The sequence below is a fragment of the Tympanuchus pallidicinctus genome, unplaced genomic scaffold (genome assembly GCF_026119805.1).
Source record: "Tympanuchus pallidicinctus isolate F22 unplaced genomic scaffold, pur_lepc_1.0 scaffold6, whole genome shotgun sequence".
NCBI classification, from domain to species: Eukaryota; Metazoa; Chordata; class Aves; order Galliformes; family Phasianidae; genus Tympanuchus; species Tympanuchus pallidicinctus.
The window spans coordinates 12,317,671-12,336,648 of NW_026294780.1; the positions used below are offsets into that span (position 1 = coordinate 12,317,671).

Consider the following 18,978-nt stretch of genomic DNA (forward strand, 5'->3'; position numbering starts at 1 on the left):
GAAGGAGGTCAGCCAGAAGCACCAGCAGATTAGTACCCCAGCATGGGATTCCTTGGTATTCCTTGGGGTATGTTTAGTCACAAAAGCCTCTCCTTCCTTTTAGATCTTGCTTTTCTCCATCTCATTTTGCAGCAGTATTTTTATCATATTCTCCAGCTACTGAAGCAGCAGATTTATCAGGTACTACCTGAGAGACTAGAGAAAAGGACTGTGGTACATGGGAACCCTGGCACTTAATATCCCCTTGAATTCCTCCTTGTCTTTTCTGGCTGACTCTGATGGGTAGCCTGATGTGCATCTGTAGGTGTTTGGCTGGCTCCATCACTCCTTGGGTCAGCAGCAAGTGCAGGTAGGCTGCTGGCACCCTGCCTTGCACTGGTCTTGCATCTGTATCTCCAAGCCTAAAGTCAGCGCATGCTGCACAGATCACACCATGACTGCTTGTTGTGGGGGACCCTGAACTCTACTGAGAGGAGCATGGCATGGCATAGTATAGCATGCCTGTCAATTGTTTCCCTGTTGTCTTACTGTGAAGAGGATGGTACTTATGCAGGTGAGTATATTCTTGGCAGGCACATTTTCCAAGCAAAGAAATACAAACAAGAAGCAACAGCCTTGACTGAAACATAGGGGGGATATAGGCAGGGTGCAATGAAACCAAGCATGGACCACTTCATGAGGACAGTGGACTCCAAAGTTGTACAAAATCTTTATTTCAAAAGCAATTTGTAAATCTGTAGGAGGTTTGATAAATGTATAGTCCCTTGTTCTTGCTGCACAAAGGAGACTGATCTCTTGAACACAGAGTTGTGTGCTTGTGGGTTTGTGTGAGTGAGTGAAATATAAGAGAATGAGTGTGAGAGTGTGGAATCAATTTGCACGGTTTGGTCTAGTAAAATTTTCTTTGCCTTTTGTAAGAGATGGCATCTCTTTTTGATCCATTAATATCTTGCAGAAGAAGGTTTGTTTGCTTTTCTACAAGCTCAGTTTGCTTAAGCTTAGCTGACACTTCCTTACATTGCCAATGGCCATTCATAATCAGAGTACAATACAGACTATGTGTTCTATCGTCCAACTGTATTGCTCCAGAAACCTAACCATGATGACCTTGAGAAGCTTCAGGAGGAAAAATGTACACAAAGGCAGTCATCAAAATGCTTACCCAATATGAGAATCTCTGGGATTCTCAGTTTTTTGTAACCTACGGATCATTGGCAGACTGCATGCTGTTTCCAATTACTTCATCATAGCGAGCAGTGTAAAATAGCAAATAACTAATATGAAAATGTAATGCTTTTAGCTGAGACTCACAGGAACAGAGTGTAGTAATTTGCTGTGTCCTTCACCTGGTGACATACTCTTGCTGTGCTTCTAGGAATAAATGCATGGATCTTTAAGTAAAAGTAAATAATGGATAATGTCTCAGATGGTATTCCTATAAATGAATGCCTGTCTTGGTTTATGACTTTAATTTAGTTTCTTGCAAACTAATTGCTGTGTAGAAAAGCTTCATGCCTCATACTCAGCTCATCTCAAAGTCATTCATTTCTATGGCTAATTTTTAAATAATAATTTGGTCCTGTAATGCAATTTCTGGTGGGGTTGGGTTTTTTTGTTTGTTTGTTTTTTATTATTATGTCATCTTTCAGTTCTGTTTATAAAGAACCTCACTTGGTTCCTGTATATGCATGGAATGTTGAGGGAGCAAATTACATCCCTCATTGTAGTTAACTCCTGCAGAGTTATCTGGCTAGGCACCAGCTCAGGGCCCTAAATATTTGTTGGAGGCAAACTCTATTTAGATGTGCAATTCCAGAACTTAATATTGTTGTAATTTTAGAAAACATTACTCATCTGAAATTAATATATGCAGAGTAGCATAGTAGAGTCATAAATATCCCTGTAAATTAAGAATGGAGCGTGGGGATAAAGCACTGCAATTAGCTTTAAATTATGATTACTTTCCTCTTTTTATAACTTGATTTTTATTTTATTTTATTTTTAGTTTCTTTTCTTATTATTAAGATTATGGAGGTTTTATTAAACCATAATTCTAAAATATTTAATTTTTTTGTTGTTTTCGTTTTTAAAGCCAGTATTCTCATTAATTCCTATGAATGCAGCAGACACATTGTAAAATAGAATAGCAGATAATGGCAGGGTTTCAGGCAAAGGCCGCAACAGTTCAGTGCATATGGCATTAAGGAAACTCTGATATGCAAAGATAGGAGGCAGAACGAAAAGTAAAAATCTTTGTTCCACTTTATCCACTCTGGATTACAAGTTCTTTTCACAGTCCAGTGAGCACTGAGTGACATCTGAAGAGAATGCTGAAATATGCTCTTATAGCATCACGATCTTTCAGGGTGAAGGAAAAAATGCATGCAAGGGTCAGCCCAGCAACCCCTCCAGGATGGCAGCTGGATCAGTAGGTTTGTTTTAGGCACGTGGTGCTTTGATGCTCTTGCACCACCAGCGGATTCCTGCCCACTGAGGGAACAGAGAACATGTCTGCTGCTCAGTGAAAGCACATCTGGTTCCTCTTCCTCACTTTCCTTCTGTCTCAAACTACAATTTGATCACAAAACCTGGCATTGTCTGTCTTAGGAAATTATGTTGTTTCAGTCCAACAGAGGAGGCCTGCCTGTCATTCAATCAATTACCCAGTTATTCAGGTTCATAGCCAAGTATGGTCTTGGAGAAAGGTTATTTCTTGATGTGGTTCTTATATTGCTGTTATTCAATGTTGTCTCTTTTGGGAAGCATCAGAGATCAGTGCAGAGTGGTGTTAATTGCAGCGTTATTGAAAATCCAGGTATAACACAGGCCTTACTGCAACAAAAAGAAAAATAAAAATATTGATTTTTTTTTTTTTTTTTGAACTTTTATGGCTTGGAACTCTATATATCAGAGTTCCTATACTCCAGAAAAAAAAAATGTAATGTGTGTCGTGTCAGTGGAACTCGGTAATAAAAGGTGAGTAAATATGAAATAACTCCTGCCAAGAGGTGCAAATAAGAGTCTCCAATCTTCACATGTATAGAGAAGAAAAACTATTTGCACTTACATAAAGGAAATGGTATGAAGTGTTTTGTGTTTTTAGTCTGATTGTAAATGCTTAATTTAGTTTTGACTGACATTGCTGTGGTCCTAATTTAATGACTGAGCACTGATCTGTTCTCAAAGAGACCAATCCTGCATGCATGGCCAGTTGTTATATTCAGGTAGCAAGGTTCTGAGTCAGGGAAATTTGAACAGCTGATTCAGACCTTCTAAGCAACACTGTGCCCTCAAGGCTGTAGGCTGTTACCAACGAAAGCACATCTCATCTGCCACCTCATCAAAATGGGAGTATTGTGCCCTCATTTACCATCAGAAGTAGCACAGGAGTAATAGAACGTATCTGTAGAGCACTCAGCTGGGAGGAGAGAATTTCTGTTAGCCTAGACTACTTTCTCTTAGTACACGATGGTCTAATCTGAAATGCACAACTAGATCCATATCACTTTACTGAGATTGAAGTTTCAAATATAAAATCTGGATTTTTGCCCTAGGTACCCTGGGTATCTATGTGAGATAAATGTTTCTGATAGCAAGATGCTCTTTAGTCAAGCAGATAAAAGCATGGGAAGAGGCAATGCTAAGAAAGTGAAGATAAATACGTGTGGACCAGGAGCAAAATATTGCAGAAGATCCTTTGTTCTTGAGTCTGTAATTCACAGCCTGCTGTTTATTTTTTATTTACATCTTGAGGTATGTGTTTAATGCAGAAGTTATAGCCAAGGGCCTTCAAGAATGGTGCAATAATATATTATGTAGAAAATCAGATTACATAAGAAACAATCAGAATGTCTTTCCATTGCCTCGGAAACAGGTAGTCTGGCCTTAAAATAAGTTTAAAGCTAGGCTCTTGAACAGTGTAATTCAAATGAATTCAGTGAAGCTGTGTCCTCTTGCAGCTGTAAACATATCTACTTTGTAGCTTTGATTTCCCATAAAGGAAATAAATTAGTATGTTCATAAGATATTTTCTTCAACCAAAGTTGTCTTATCCTTGTGCTCTTTTGCATTTTCCTCTTCTCTTCTGTTGCCTTTGCTTCGGCAACCTCTGATTAATGTCCCATTGTAAAGTGCTCAGACAGCCACGACCAAATCACACACTTTGCCGCTCACCACATCAGTGTCATAAAAATGGCATTTATTGCAAGCAACACACTCTTCTTATAGTTGTCCCTTATATCACAGTGCTACCAATCACCCTTAACTATGGTTATCTGTGCCCAATAGACGTGTGGCATGTCTTGTCTTGCCATGTCTCATCATGGTTTCTCATGAGTCAAGGAGCCCCTGCAAAATACTTGCATATTTTGTTAACTACACTCTTCCCTTGAGTGATAGGTTCTCCTATCCCAGAAGCAATCATTCCCACTGGGTTCTTTGCCATACTCAGCTCTGCACAAAGTATCTGTGAATTGTTGTTAGGATGGCAGAAATAGCTGCACCTGCAGCCAGCTAACGATGAAATGAGTGATGGAACTGTGGGAGAAAGAGAAATGTTTTTTCTGTGGGAAATATCCTGCATGTGTATGTGTGGGTGGTGGTTCGCTCAGGTACAGGACACACTACTACTACCACCCCCAGGTCAGTGTCTGACTCATCTCCATCACAAACATGGAAAGGAGCTCTAGGAGAGGCTGATAGTTAAATTGGCAAAACGCAGACTCATAGAATTATAGAATAGTTTGGGTTAGAAGGGATCTTTCAAGTACCTAGTTCCAACCCCCTGCTACAGGCAGGGACACCTCCTTCTAGACCAGGTTGCTCAAAGCCCCATCCAGCCTGGCCTTGAATGCTTCCAGAGAGGAAAATATTGAACAGAAACATGAATTACAGCTGCGAATTCCCCTGAAGATCAACCTTTTTTTTTTCTTTTTTTTTTTTTTGATGGTGGTCTCCAAGGCTCATTGTTAACCTAATTCAATTTTTGACTGATTATGTCATTTATATGTAAACAAAGTTACATCTCTCCATATCAGACTCATGCTGAGAGTTGTCTGATTTTGCCTTATATGTATGGTCAGAACTAAAGATATGTCTAGATGTTGGAGCAGAGTGTCAAAAAGCTGCTTTCTTTTTTGGGCTCCCAATCTTGAATATGAAGCTTTTTCTATGTATAAAAAAATGCAATATTTGAAAATGGTCATGGAGGTTACAAACAGAATATATCTTAGCAAGGGAATCTTTCAACAATTTTTTCAGTTCACGCAGAAAATGTATTTCCTTGGTTAATACCAAAGCATGTAATTCTTTGTAAATTCCCCTGTAAAAGGAGTAGCCTATAAGCATGAAGACCTTAAATTTTAAGCTAAATACAAGTTAAGCAAACTCTTTTTTGATGACCAGGGAGGATTTAAACATAAGAATAGTTCTCACTTCTGCTTCAAATAATGCTGTAATCAGGAAAATTATAGCCTTATAGTCTTATTTCTTTGGGCTTAAAGTGGCTACCATGTAAAACAATTAAAGTAATTGCCTAAATTAATTCATTGCAGGCATTGTGTCCCTGATCTCCCTGGCTGTCCTGTCCTACGAACGCTACAGCACCCTCACCCTGTGTAACAAGCGCAGCGATGACTATCGCAAGGCGTTGCTGGCAGTTGGCGGTTCCTGGATTTATTCCTTGCTCTGGACTGTGCCACCTCTGCTTGGATGGAGCAGTTATGGGATAGAAGGTGCAGGCACCAGCTGTTCGGTGCGCTGGTCCTCTGAGTCAGCTGAGTCCACGTCCTATATCATTTGTCTCTTCATATTCTGCTTGGTCATCCCTGTAATGGTCATGATGTACTGCTATGGTCGGCTCTTTTATGCTGTCAAACAGGTAAGCTGCTCTATGCTGATAGTGGAAACTGCGTTGAGAAATATGTTTAATTTTTCCTTTATTGATTTGGAAGTAGTAGATGATGGACAGCAAAACAACAAAGCAAAACTAAGTATAAAAGTCCTCACAAATCCGAAGGGCAAGGGAGTCTTCAGCAAGATCCTCCTGAAGTCCTGAAGCTGCAAACAGAACCATCAGACAGCATCCATAAAGATTCTGACTTTGTGGTTTGGAAATATTGTGTCCTACCAAAATCAATATATCAGGGTAAAGGTTGCACTTATAAAGTCAGCATACATCTGTCTGTAAGACATCTGTGTAAACATTTCTTCCTATTTTTGAATCATGACATTTTAATAATGTCTGCTTCTTGGTCTGTGGACTCCAAATTCTTCACTAATTAAATTCTACTGCACTTTGCAGAGTTATCCCAGGGGCCAACTTTGTCCTTGTTGTTCTACGCTGCATGTAAAAATTTCCTTAAATAATTCTCCTACTACAGCTGCTATTACCACTGTTACTATTACTACAAACGACACTCCTCTAACTGCTTTTAGGTACATGCAGATATTCCAAAATGAATGTTCAAAAAGACCTTGCCAAGAGATGTAGTGTTATGAGGTTTTAATACTCTTGGGATGGTAATGAAATGGTTTGCTGATGAATAATGAGAAAGGAATGAGTGTATAAGGTGTTCTCTAAAAGGTAGTTCTCTAAAATGTTCAGATAAATTAACTAAAGGTTTTAAACAGGGAAAAAAGAAGGGCAGTAAATCCCTGAACAGAGTCTCTCATACAGAATTAAATTGGATGTAATTCACTTTTGATTAGTCATAAGAAATTAAGGTCATGCCTTTTCCATGATTTGTCAAAACTTTCAGAACACTTAAGGCCCAAATGGGAAATCTTCCTGGTTGAGTGCTGAGCCAGTCAGTAAAATCCCCTTGATGAAGCACATTTTAGTACTCGTCTTAATGCTGTGAAATGGTAACATGGAAAAAAGTTTCCTTGATTGTAAACCATTAAAGCAAAGTTGAAGACTATGTCTGGTCCCTGGGTAGCTCTATCCTTTACCATCACCCTAAAGAAAGAGCAGGATCTTGAAAGATGTAAAACACAGAAGATACAACTTTTATAAATGCTTGTCTTGTCCTTCAGCACTCATTGTCCTTTTTGACAACAGTTATCACCACATCGTATAAATGCTATTATGCATGAAAAGACCTTAGCATGTTGTTCATTTTCTAGTTCTAAATGCAGACCTGTGGTATTTTATTCATCGTATTTTAAAAAAATGCTACTGTACATTAGAAGTATTGGTCAGATCATTGATCTGTATGACTCTGAAGAAGCTATGGCAAACATACTGAGGAATCAAAGTATACAGAAGTCTTTCAGTTTATAGGCATTTTATACTTAGGCAAGAAGACTAAGCACAATGGGTAGAAGAAATGTTGATTGATCAATTAAATTCCAAATAGAAATATGGGAAAGAATAGAATTTTCAGCAATTCTTTCTCCTCATTACTCCATGTGCTTTCTAGAGTGAGATCTGGAAGATGGAGGTTTGAGACCCCTGAGAAATTCTGTGAGGGATGGAAGTGAAAAAGAATCAATCTTGCATAATCAATTGGAAGGAAGGTCTTACAGAACTAATGATTATTAAATGCAAAGGGACTCCAGTGGGAATCAAATCCTTTCCCTTTTCCTGTGATCCAAGTTCATAGAAGCTGCCTAAGCATTTGGAAAGTCTTGATTAGCTGATTTTTTACAAAAAGCATTTAACTCTTTCCTGGATTTCGTAAAAGATTTACTTGAGAAGTTATATTTCAGCTAGAAGAATCTCTTTAACCATCAATCCTCATCTTTCCATGCAGTACATACTTAATCATGAAATTTTGCATTTAATAAATTTCCTGTGTAGAATTTCAAAGAACATATCATGACAAAGTCACTGAAACACAGGATTTCCTTCAGTCATAAGTCTGTATTCTGTAATAAACAGGGTAGATTATGAAATGCTAAAGTATGTTGTGTTTCAAACTGGAGGAAGAGATGAACAATAGCTAAATAAAATATATTACTTCTCATATAAAAATAGCATTGGTGTGATAACGTGAAAAAGAATAGTTAAGAGAGGATATTATATCCATTGTAATGCTGTTAATTTCTGGCATGGGCAAAAATTTGTTATCTTGCAACAAGATTTTATTCTGGCCTCATCGCTTAAAAACGGTCCTTCTGTGACCCTTTCTGTAATGTATTAGATGATATGTAAGAGCATTGCAAACATAATAACTGCATTATCCCAAGCTTCATCTGCTTGGTAAATTTTCTAAAATACGCATATTTTCATAGGATATTTAGACATTTTTTATGTTAGAACATTGCAGAGTTAATGGTGCTGCACCCTGAGATCAAGAGTACAGGAGTTGCGCCGTTATTAATGCCACAGTGCAAATTAATTGAGGTGGAATAAATACCTTAATAGATTTAGGATAGTTAATGCAGGAATTGGCACGAAGCCTGCATTTTCTCTTTGCAGAACTGTAATTATAGGTCTGCTTTTCTCTTTTTCTTCTCTAAATTTAGTCTCATGCTGAAGCATTCTGACACTTGAGGCATTCATAAATCCTATGAATTCATCAGCAATCTGAGTAATGGTAAAAGATTTCAAGGATTTCAGTAATACAGATTTTATAAAGGATCTTCTTTTCAAGGAATTACAAGTCAATATAATTCCTGTATGAATAATGGTAACAGCAAAGGCCATTAAATAGTATTACAACATGATTGCACGATTGTCTCACAGTTCTTACTGTTTATGAAGCTCAAAGACCACTAGGAATTGCTGAAGTTATTTTCTCTTAAAATATCCTTTTTTTTTTCCCAGACTAGCTTTATCTGAACAGCTGAGTCCTGTTGCCTCTGTGTTTGTGCAACACACTTGGAAGAGCTGAGAGATGGAGCTGGGTAAACGAGTCACTGGAAATTTTTAGCTCTTAATAATAAGAGAATTTCAGAGGTGGTAAACAAAGTAACTCTGAAATCAGAAAAACAAAATTAAAACATGTGATTTGAAAAGCTGCTAGTGATCTTAGCAGTGCATCAGATTTTAAGATGGACAGAAGCATAAATATTTTATTAGACTTTTATTCTTCCCTCTGAGTCCACATTCTATTTATGCTAATCTTTTTTCCTGTTTTTTTGAGATGTTCCTGACCTGTTCTTCCATTGTTATAAATGCTGAGATTCAGTTTCTCCTTCAAGTTTTCCTATAAAGATGGTGTGTCTGATGTTTATAAGTAGAAAGGGGCAAAGTTTTCTCCCTTACAACATATTATTCATACATATTTTATTCGTACACATTCTACAGAACAAGGAAAAGAAACTGACAATAACTTACTTCTCCTATTGTGATTAGATTTGTTTTTTTTTTCAGCTCCTTGCTTATGATGCTTCTCTATGACTCTATCTTTGTATTCCCTATGGAAAAATGTTCGTTATACAGTCAGAGTCAGTTGTTTACACTTTGAAAAGTGAGATCCCAAATGTGGAATTACAGAGATTAGCGTTGCGATCACTGTAGCACAGAGAGCACAATATGATTAAAATCCTCCACTGAGGCACCCAAAGAACTCATATGAACCAGCCTAATGAAAATTAGAAGAAACTGTGCCTGAGCAAAACTCAGATGGTCTTTATAGAATGTAGCTAGGACATTGAGAACAACAAAAAGGATTCTAAGCAGAGCACAGAGGCTTAAATACTAAGTGTGATGTATCTCTGAGCATGCAATTCTTGCTCAGGGTAGCAGTCCGTGTGTTAAAATGGGCGAAGAGCCAGGGGTCATACCATCCAACTTTGGAGCTAAGTGAAACAAGGAACACACACTGTGATTTTCAATTTGATTTTGGCTGATTTTCTGAGATCTGTATTGCTTATTCTATTTTGATTTTGAAGCATATTTGATCTTCCCCCACTCACCTTTTAACAGAGAAGTAGTAAAGATGGAGTTTTGGAGCAGATGGTTTTGTGATCTGACCTGATAGCCCTGCTGCATGGTTTTGTTCTCTTTTCCCTTGAGGAAAAAGTAAAATGAAGAACATTTATTACATTCTTACATGTCATTACCTCATTTCTGCATTTTTTTTACATTTCACACTGTGAAAAAGTTCCCTTTTTGTAAACACAAAAGAAAATAAAAAACAATGAAGAAATTAAGACTAATTCAGAGGAGGAAGGAACTTGCTTTTTCAGTATACCTTGTCCTCCATCTCATGATTCATCTACTCACATTTAATTGTTCAGAAACCAAAATGTAGATTCAAGTAGTGAAATGAACCTATTTCCTCCACAGCAACTTTTTTTCTTTTGAAACAACTTGGGTTTTTTTTGAAAAGTTCAACATAATTTCTGACTTGCAGGTTTCATAGGAGGATCGGGTAACCTCATTTTATCCCATCTGCTGACCTTTCAGAGTCCTTCCACCTGATCTTCTCTCTCTCTTACTCTTTCTGGACTTCAAGTTACAAAATTTAGTAGAGGAAAAATCTCAGGTCTCTCTTTCACAGAGTAATGCTCCCAGAGTGAAATTGTGACTCAATTATAAATCTGAAGAAACTAATTTAAATTTCTGTGTAGTGAGATTTCCACTCCAGTATATTTCTAAAAATCATTTAATAAAAAATAACTGTAATGATTTTGAAATCTCCTATGCTCACAGAGAAATTCTGGGAAAAAGAAAAGAGGAAGTGTGGATTTTACGACTTCAGATTCCTTAATCCTGTTTTATGTCTACTATTTGGAACAGCTGAAATTATCTGTAAGAGCAATTTTTTGCATCATTCATTAAGATAGTCAGGAAAAGACTGCTTTACAAAGCAGAAAGATTGCTCTTGTCTTATAATAATAGAGTGACTTGGGTTGGAAGAGATCTTAAAGTCCACCTTGTTCCAATCTCCATCTCTCCAGAGATGCCCCCACCAGCTCAGGCTGCCCAGGGCCCATTCAACCTGGCCTTGTGTGCCAGGGGCACCACAGCTTCTCTGGGTCATTTGTTCCAGTGTCTCACTGCACTCTGGGTAAATAATTTCCTCCTAGCGTCTAATTTAAATTTCCCTTCCATTTCTGAAGCTCATTTGAAAATGATTATTTGTAGGAAGACAATGCATTAGGACAGAATGCTCAGTGATTTCAACTGAAAATAAATTATCTTCACATTATACAAAGAGTAGGATGGAAAAGCAATAATTGTTCCATCATTCCTTCATATGCTTCATATGTCTATTTATAGGGAAACTCAATTTTCTGAAACTTTATTGTTGTTGGCACTGAAGTTATGACTTACAGTGAGAAAACTGGTAAAGCAATTATGTACCATTATCTCTGTCTTCTAAAAGCCCCAGATAAAAACAGACTGGTAGTCATAGGCCTTTTAGAAGCAAAGCTCAAAATCTTTCCAGTTATTTAATGAAACAAACAAGATCCAAGAAATATAATTCAGGTGAAGATGATGTAGATCTAGTCCCTTTGTGACCATAGCTCATCTTTTTCAAATGTGATTTGGTACATTTGTGGCCTGAGATAGTTGCAAGTGTATTTGATCATAACTGCATCTATGCTGAGACAGATGATTATTCTCTTTAGATAATCTTATCAGTTTATTTATTACTCTCTATTCATAATTGTTGTTTCTTCCCTTTTGGCCTTCACGTGCACTTTCTCTCCAGTCTTCTAGTATTATAGAGGAAGAAATTCTTGGCGTTTCCATCTTGAGATTTGCTGTAAAAGTATCACAGCTACGTATAATTCACAAGCAAAAAAACTATTCAGCTAGCATTTGAATGGATAGATGTATTCTTTTGCATCATTAGGAGGTTATGGGAACTTAATTGAAATATAAATCTCATGTTAGGCTGAGAGAGATGTGATAAATCTTAGCAAAATATAATGAGACATCTGCCAGGTTATCAAATGTTAGAAAGTAATTTGGTTGTGTATCTTATAGTCAAAATCAGCAATAAAATTCTCAAAATAAATGTCTGTAAAAGTGCTGTATATTCTTTAATAGGCATGCATCATTTTATTGAGCAGTTGTATGACCTTTGCCCACTGCACAGCTAAAGCACACAGATGGTAACGCACCATTTTTGATTCTGTGATAACAACACCCAGAACATGCCTTTTTATGGATGGGTTTTAGGATTTTGGGACTAAGAACAGGATTCTAATCATGAGTGATTGACATTCCTATGTAATAATATATCCTCTTTGCATCTAGCCAATTAGTCAAGTAGAAAAACATGGCAGCTGATATTCTTTTAAAAATAATTTTCTTTGAGAAAAAGGAGTACTGAAATCCACTTGACTCCATGTAGTCTATATAAGTGTTCTGTTTTCTGAAGATATGGTTGTGTTCAAGTCTTCTTAACTTCTGCCATGGTGAAATTTCTCAGAAACGGGTAGAGGAGGCAATGGTAGAGGCAACTACTTTCTTTCTACTTTGCAAATTATTAATAAAAGGGTCATGGACTTTTATTATAAAAGAAAAAAAAAAGTCAGAAAATCATTGTTCTTGTCATTCTTCCTTGAGAGGGGATTATGTTGAATATATTGGGGTTGTTTTTTTTTCGTTTGTTTTAAGATTAAGGCTTTACAAACTGTAAATGGTCTTAGATGAACATAAACATTTCAGTATATCAATAGCTTTTCTTTCTGATTTTTTTTCTGGTTGTTTCCATAACCACTCCCTTCTTTCATAGGGAGCAATTTTTCATATGTTTCAGCACTAAGAACTGAGTCACTCTTGTTTTCTCTCCTGTAACTGGACAAAATTTCACTGTTGGGCAGAGTCCCTGGTAAAAGACATAGAACAAAATAGATTATCTTACACATAGTGCTGTGAACTGTTTGTCCAGAATATGGCAAAAGACTTTCATAATAGCTATCACCATTCATTAGTTCCCTGTTTTAGCCCCTCTTTCACTGCTGAAAATCCTGAGGGCTCAAGGTAAAGCCACTGAGGCAGCTTGCAGTGGCAGTAGTAGATGGAAATTTTATCTAAGAACTTAATCACATAGTGAAGAACTATGCCAGTATGGAAATGGCAAGTCCACATTACAGAAATGAATGTGAATGATCACTATCTTAAAAGTACACATTTATTAAGCTGCATAAAATTATGAGATCATACTCGTATTCTAATTTTTTTTTACCTACTGTGTCCTATGTTTCTTTATGGTGAATGCTGTCCACAACTAAAGGCTTAGGCTTAAAAGATACGTTTATGCTTCCTCTATGAAACCTGCATTTTATCTTCTGAGGCAAACTTGGTATAATATAAATATAACAGGTTAAACGAGAATAAGTACAACACTTTGGAAGTGATGTGAGGTTATGATGACCTTGCAGTATGTCTTTTCATACATTGCATTTATGCAGGGTAGGCAAAGCACTCCCTCAAATCATACTCTAGCGGTACAATTTTATCCTTGCTTGTGTGGACGCTGCACATAGGAGCACTCATGCTCCAATGCATGCTCAATTTTGAAATGTTTTTACACGGTGAGGGACCTTCCTTGGTCTTGAAGTAAATGGTGCCTATGTCCATATCACACTGTGTTTGGCTTAGCCCATCCACTGGACTTTGTGCAGTGGCCCTCAAACACGGTAGTCCATATTCTATTTATTTGCCCAAAAAAAAAGTATTGGAAAAAAATCACCAGGGCTTCCTTCCAGCATGGAAGAGAGCTCCTATAGCATGGAATTAAGGGTCTTGCTATTCACTGATTTTATAGTGGAGGTGTTGGTAAGTATAAGTCTATGTCACAAGGCAGAGAGCTAGATAGTAATGAGGGAGCCAAACTTGGTGCAATCTTGTCTATACCATCTACTGGGAGTTGTCACTGGTGCTTTCTGTCTTACATAAAGTGTCTGAAGGTATTGTCATAGAGATACTGAGGCAAATCTGTGCTAGGGAGCCAAGCATACTAAAGCTTGGGCAGGATAAATGATTAGAGCTTGATCCACTTCATGCAGTGAATTTATTTAGTGATACAGACATAGTTATTCATGCTGCTAAAATTATGTGCGCAATCCATGACTTCCTTCTCCACTGACATTTGATTTTAATTTTAGTATGTGAGTTAGGAAAAACTTGAATTTTTATTTCTTCCCTAAAAGCAGCTTTTTGTATGAAAGGAGTTCCATGTGTGCACAGGAATCTGTAAGTTTCTGGCTTTCTTCCTTGACTTTAGACAATTGTGAATACTGTTTTAAATAGAGCTGGCTGGGAAACAGACTTTCTGGTCTTTTCCCAGTTTGAGATTTTTGATGATGATTTCTTTTCTTGAAACAAAGTCTAAACCACATTATTTTCCACAGATCAGGAAGCAAGTAGTATTTTATTTTGACATAATCCCCCACTGGAAGATTTAGCTGTTATAATACAAAATAGCGTCCTCTTGACCCTGAAACCACTCGAGGTCCTGGTGCCTGTGCACAGAAGTTGGTTAGCCTAAACAATGTGGAAAAAAAGAGCCTGATAATCATTGGAGCTGATGAGCTAAAGTGCTTTTGAGATCTCCAGTCTTGAGCAACATCGCTCTATGAGGTAACTAGGCTCTAAAAGAGCAGACTTTTTAGATCTCTGTCATACTGTCAAGGAACAAGAGAGAAGTCCAGGGAAACATGAGTTCCAGAGAAGTGACTCAAATTTGCATTTTCCCACTGAACGTTTGCATCTTAGTGAATCAGGTTCCCAGTGCAAAAATGTCACACTAGAAATAACTTTGAGCTTAGCTGATCTATAGTTCACCTCTGCAAGTGAAGCACCTCTATTCTATTGTTACAGAAGAGCCAATGGAGTTTCTGTGGTTCTACCTAAACTTTTTTCACATTCTCCTATTTCACCACCTTGTTTGGTATACATGATTTGATATGGTAATAAACGTGCAGCTCTCACATTCATGTAGTTGCTCATTGCTCTTGTTTAGCAAGAACAAACATGCAAAGATAACTATTCAGTTTACTGAATCTCATGAGTATGGTGAAGAAATGTTGAAAAATTATGCTAAATTTCACATGTTCCAGTGATACTCTCTTTTTTATGTTCATACTGCCAATTTAAATCAGTATTGATACTTTTTTTTCTTTTTTTGTCAAAGCTTGTTTTCTTTTCTGTTTTTAAAATGAAAACCCAGGCTCTTTTATGGAACTCTTCCCCTTTATTAAATTGTTGCTGGGTTATCTGGAACACTTATTTGTTGAGACAGCATTTTGGAAAGGTATGACTTCTTGCAACTAAGCTAAAAGAGGTGGAAAAAGGCCATAATACTTGGCCATGTCACATAGTGGGTCAGTGGAAATTGCCTGCAGTGTTCCATTAGATTAAAACTGGGGTCATACCTCAATTTACTAGTATTTTACTGGGTCACGGGCTCTACTCATTTCAGTCGGCCATCTGTTAAGTGAAGGCCACTGTCAAAAGTAAAAAATGATGGCATAAATAGAGCCCATAAGAATTTAAACATGCAAAACATATAGCAGGCAGCATTTTACTTGTCTGTATCAATGAAAATAGATTGGCAACAGTCTAAGAGCCTTTAATTATTAACCTTGATAGAATCCTATAGGTCTCAATACAGAGCATCACTCAGTCAGATTAAGTACAAACATAGTATTGTGTGGCTTGACACTGATGCTTAAGCAGCAAGATTAGAACTTTTTCCTCGTTTACCACCTGGATGAGCTGTGTGGGGCAGGGAGGAAGAGATTGGTGTTTACAAGGCAGTGAATGAAGGCAATCTTTGGGCTGAAAGTTAACCTTTATTGCATGCATGCATGGCAGAAGGATAAAGTAGAGAGGCCGGGCTGGAATGGGAGAAAGGAAGTGTGAGTCCTGAGACTTGGCAGCAGGCTGAGCAGATCTAGGGGAGATCATGCAGCACCCCAACAGGGGAGCAGCTTCCAGCAGAGTGAAAGCAGCCTCTGTGAAATATTTAGAGACTTTCAAGGTTTTTTTGTTGTCTTTTTTTTGTTGTTGGTTTTTTATTTAATTAAGTACTAACATATGGCTCTTCAAAACATCTGGTTCTTTTGGAATAAAAGAGAGTTTGTTAAGGCACTTTACTGTTTGCACCTGACACTTCAGTTTTACAGGGAGCCTCCTTCAGTGAAGAAGCACTTGTCCAGACCTTCCCAGGAGAAATAGTACTAATCCATCACACTACAGAGTTTTACATCATTTTGCTCCAGGCACATGATTCATTTGAATTTCAGTTCATTAACAGTGCAGTTGTCATGTGAACTCTTCAGCTACTTGATTACAGAGATCTTCAGATTAAAAATCTCAGGAATCCTTAGACAGTAAATCAAAATCCCTTCGCACAGGTAAAGGCTAAGAAGGAAAAAGGTATGATCATAAGTAACCCATGTTGCCTTCAAAGAAATGTTCATAAAGTTTATTGCTGTGTTTCTCAAGTTATTTTCAAGGTGATGATGCTTAATCCGTTGGCTCCTCAACTTTTCTATTTTATAGTTTTCACGATAACTTAACTACTTTCTGTTATTATTTAACCAATTTCTTATACTAAGATGATTAAAAAGTGAAAAAGAATACTTAGTTCCAATTTTTAAGATTTAGGAGTCTCAGGCTTCTCCCTGGTTATCCTTTATAAAAGTCTGCACTGCATGCATCTTAAACAATGAACAACTGCCTCTGGATTTAGGTAGAGTCATCCTAATTTACAATGAATTGTAATTGTTTGACTTTCAATAGCACAACTAACATCTACTAAGCAGTTAGATTAATCACAGCTGTGTGTGTGATAGGACTGCCTTTAGGGTCTATTCCAAACATTCTTTTGTACTTATGAGTGGTAATCTAAATTCAAATGGGAGATCTGTCAACTAAACTGCTTCTCAGATAATAAAAAGGCATGCAGGGTAAACACCTAAGGAGATCTTAATAATATTGAGCTGGTTTGTTTCTCATCACATAAGAGACAGAAGAGGTGCAATATTGCAGTTTCAAGGAGGCTATAACATCCATTTTATCTGGTAATGTAATACCTCTGCTGCACTTGACCCCAACAAGTGAAAAGAAAGATTCCCATTAGAGTGATCTCTTGCTACTTCTTTCTGGCCTATTAGAGATGAAATACAAAATATGAAAGCAACCAACCTGCACAGAAATAGATAAGGAAGAAAATGATAAATATTGTGCACCTAAACAAAACAAATATTCCTATGATGAATGGAGCTTTCCTTCCCCTGCAAATTTTGAAGTATTTTTTATTCCTGTTTACAATTCCATTGTACACGTTTAAAGCTTGGTTATAAGCTGTAAAACACTACAGACAAGCCACTGCCTCATACAGAACGTGAAATGAGTATTGCCAAAATTTTCTGATCATATGTATCCCTAATTGAAGACCAACAGCAATCCTCTCTGCTCTGCCTTACAGTAGGAATAGGTAGGAGATGGGCCTTTAAAAACACCCATCTTGGGAAAAGTTCATCCCACTAATTCAGCTGAATACTGCTCTACACTCCATTCGTATGGCCTGCATGCACTAACTGAAAGCCTTTGAAGGCCTTATCTGGTACTTTTCTTTCAGTTGCTGAGCAAGTTCAAGACAGTTGTTCAGTCTAAATGTCAAGTTAAAAGAATTGACTTTCACGTCTTTTCAACATGGTCTTTCTGCATCAATCTTTAAACCTTTTATGAAGGCAATTTGTAACTGTGGTTGGCAGTCTCACCTTGGCCTTTTATTAATTGCATGGGACGTCTGGGAGCCTTTTCTTTTTGCATGTTTTGTTTCTCTTTCCAATACTGAAAAACCTTTTCTGCCCTGCTCATGCTTCCGTTCTCCAACACGGTCAAGGCTCAGCAGGTGCTTAGTCATATCAACCTGGCGCATTTTGGATTTTCTCACTGTAAAACTAAATGGATTTGCTTTGAGCTCCATTGCTTGCTGAGGAAGATCAAGATTGTAATTCAATCTAAATGTCAAGTTACAAGAAATATGATTCCAGCTTGCTGAATCATCTTGTTAACTCAGCACTCTTTTTCACTTTGACCTTTCCTTGGGGAGGTTCAGGTATTGCTCAATTACTTTCTGTCTTTACAGAAGAGTTGTGGAGTTTTATAAGGCTAAATCATCATTCTCTCACTGAGGTGATAAAATTCACACTGGACTTCATACTGGCTCTGATTTTATCCATCCCTACTTTCTCGTTGCATTCTTAAGGATTCTTCTGCCATAAAACTGAGAAATGCGAGTGTTGCGCACAAGCGAGCTGAAGTATTTGTTAAAAATATTTAACAAATACTGATTTGAAGAGGCATTGGGTTGGTAGAGAATCATTACTGGACTAGCTTTTATCTTGGTACAAATGCAGGTGTGTTGCTTTTCCTGGATGTTGTGGCTATGAAAGGAAGGCAAGAATAATATACCTTAAGTAAATTGGGCTATAAAAGAATATGTCCTAGTGCCAGCCTCATCCTTACAAGATAAAGGACACATTTTGCTATTGGAAATAGTGCTAATTTACAGACTGAGAGAGTGAAACAAAGATCTGATCGTTTACCCTGTGCAGGATCTCCAGCCCCAGAACTTGGCATTCCTTGTAGTTCTGTTACAGCACTCATCAGAATGCATGAAACCAAACATGTTGCAGTAAATATCCATGAAAATTATCAGCTGGGGAGTGAGTGCAGTTGATTAGGAAAGTAAGCAGGGCCAGCTTGGATTGGCTGGGCAGTAGCAATGACTGTCTGAAGCAGGAAATCTAGGAACAAGGAGAGCAAGAAGATTGGGAAATAGTGTCGTAGATCAACAGTGGAATGAACAACTACACCTACTGTGCCGCTAGAGGGGGAGAACAGAGTTTGTAAGCCCAGAAGGGCAGCAGATGGACAACAGCACCTGCAATGAAACATTTATAATGTATATGCATACACATACATATGCAAATAATGAAGTGATCTCAGTTATCGCTTTGAAGGAATCAGTTTGAGCAACTTTATAGAAAGATCATTTATGTGCTCAGGTAAATCAAAAGGATAAATAGAATACTGGGAAATAGTAGGAAAGG

The 18,978-nt window shown here is 37.5% G+C and overlaps 1 protein-coding gene across 1 annotated transcript in view; it reads left to right on the forward strand.

Annotated features, from left to right (window-relative positions):
- LOC128092178 (pinopsin-like) overlaps positions 1-18,978 on the forward strand; it is a 76,110-nt gene that overhangs the window by 16,411 nt on the left and 40,721 nt on the right. Inside the window, exon 2 of the mRNA XM_052705731.1 lies at positions 5,553-5,878. Within this exon, the coding sequence (XP_052561691.1) occupies positions 5,553-5,878 (326 nt within the window). The remainder of the gene's footprint in view (positions 1-5,552; positions 5,879-18,978) is intronic.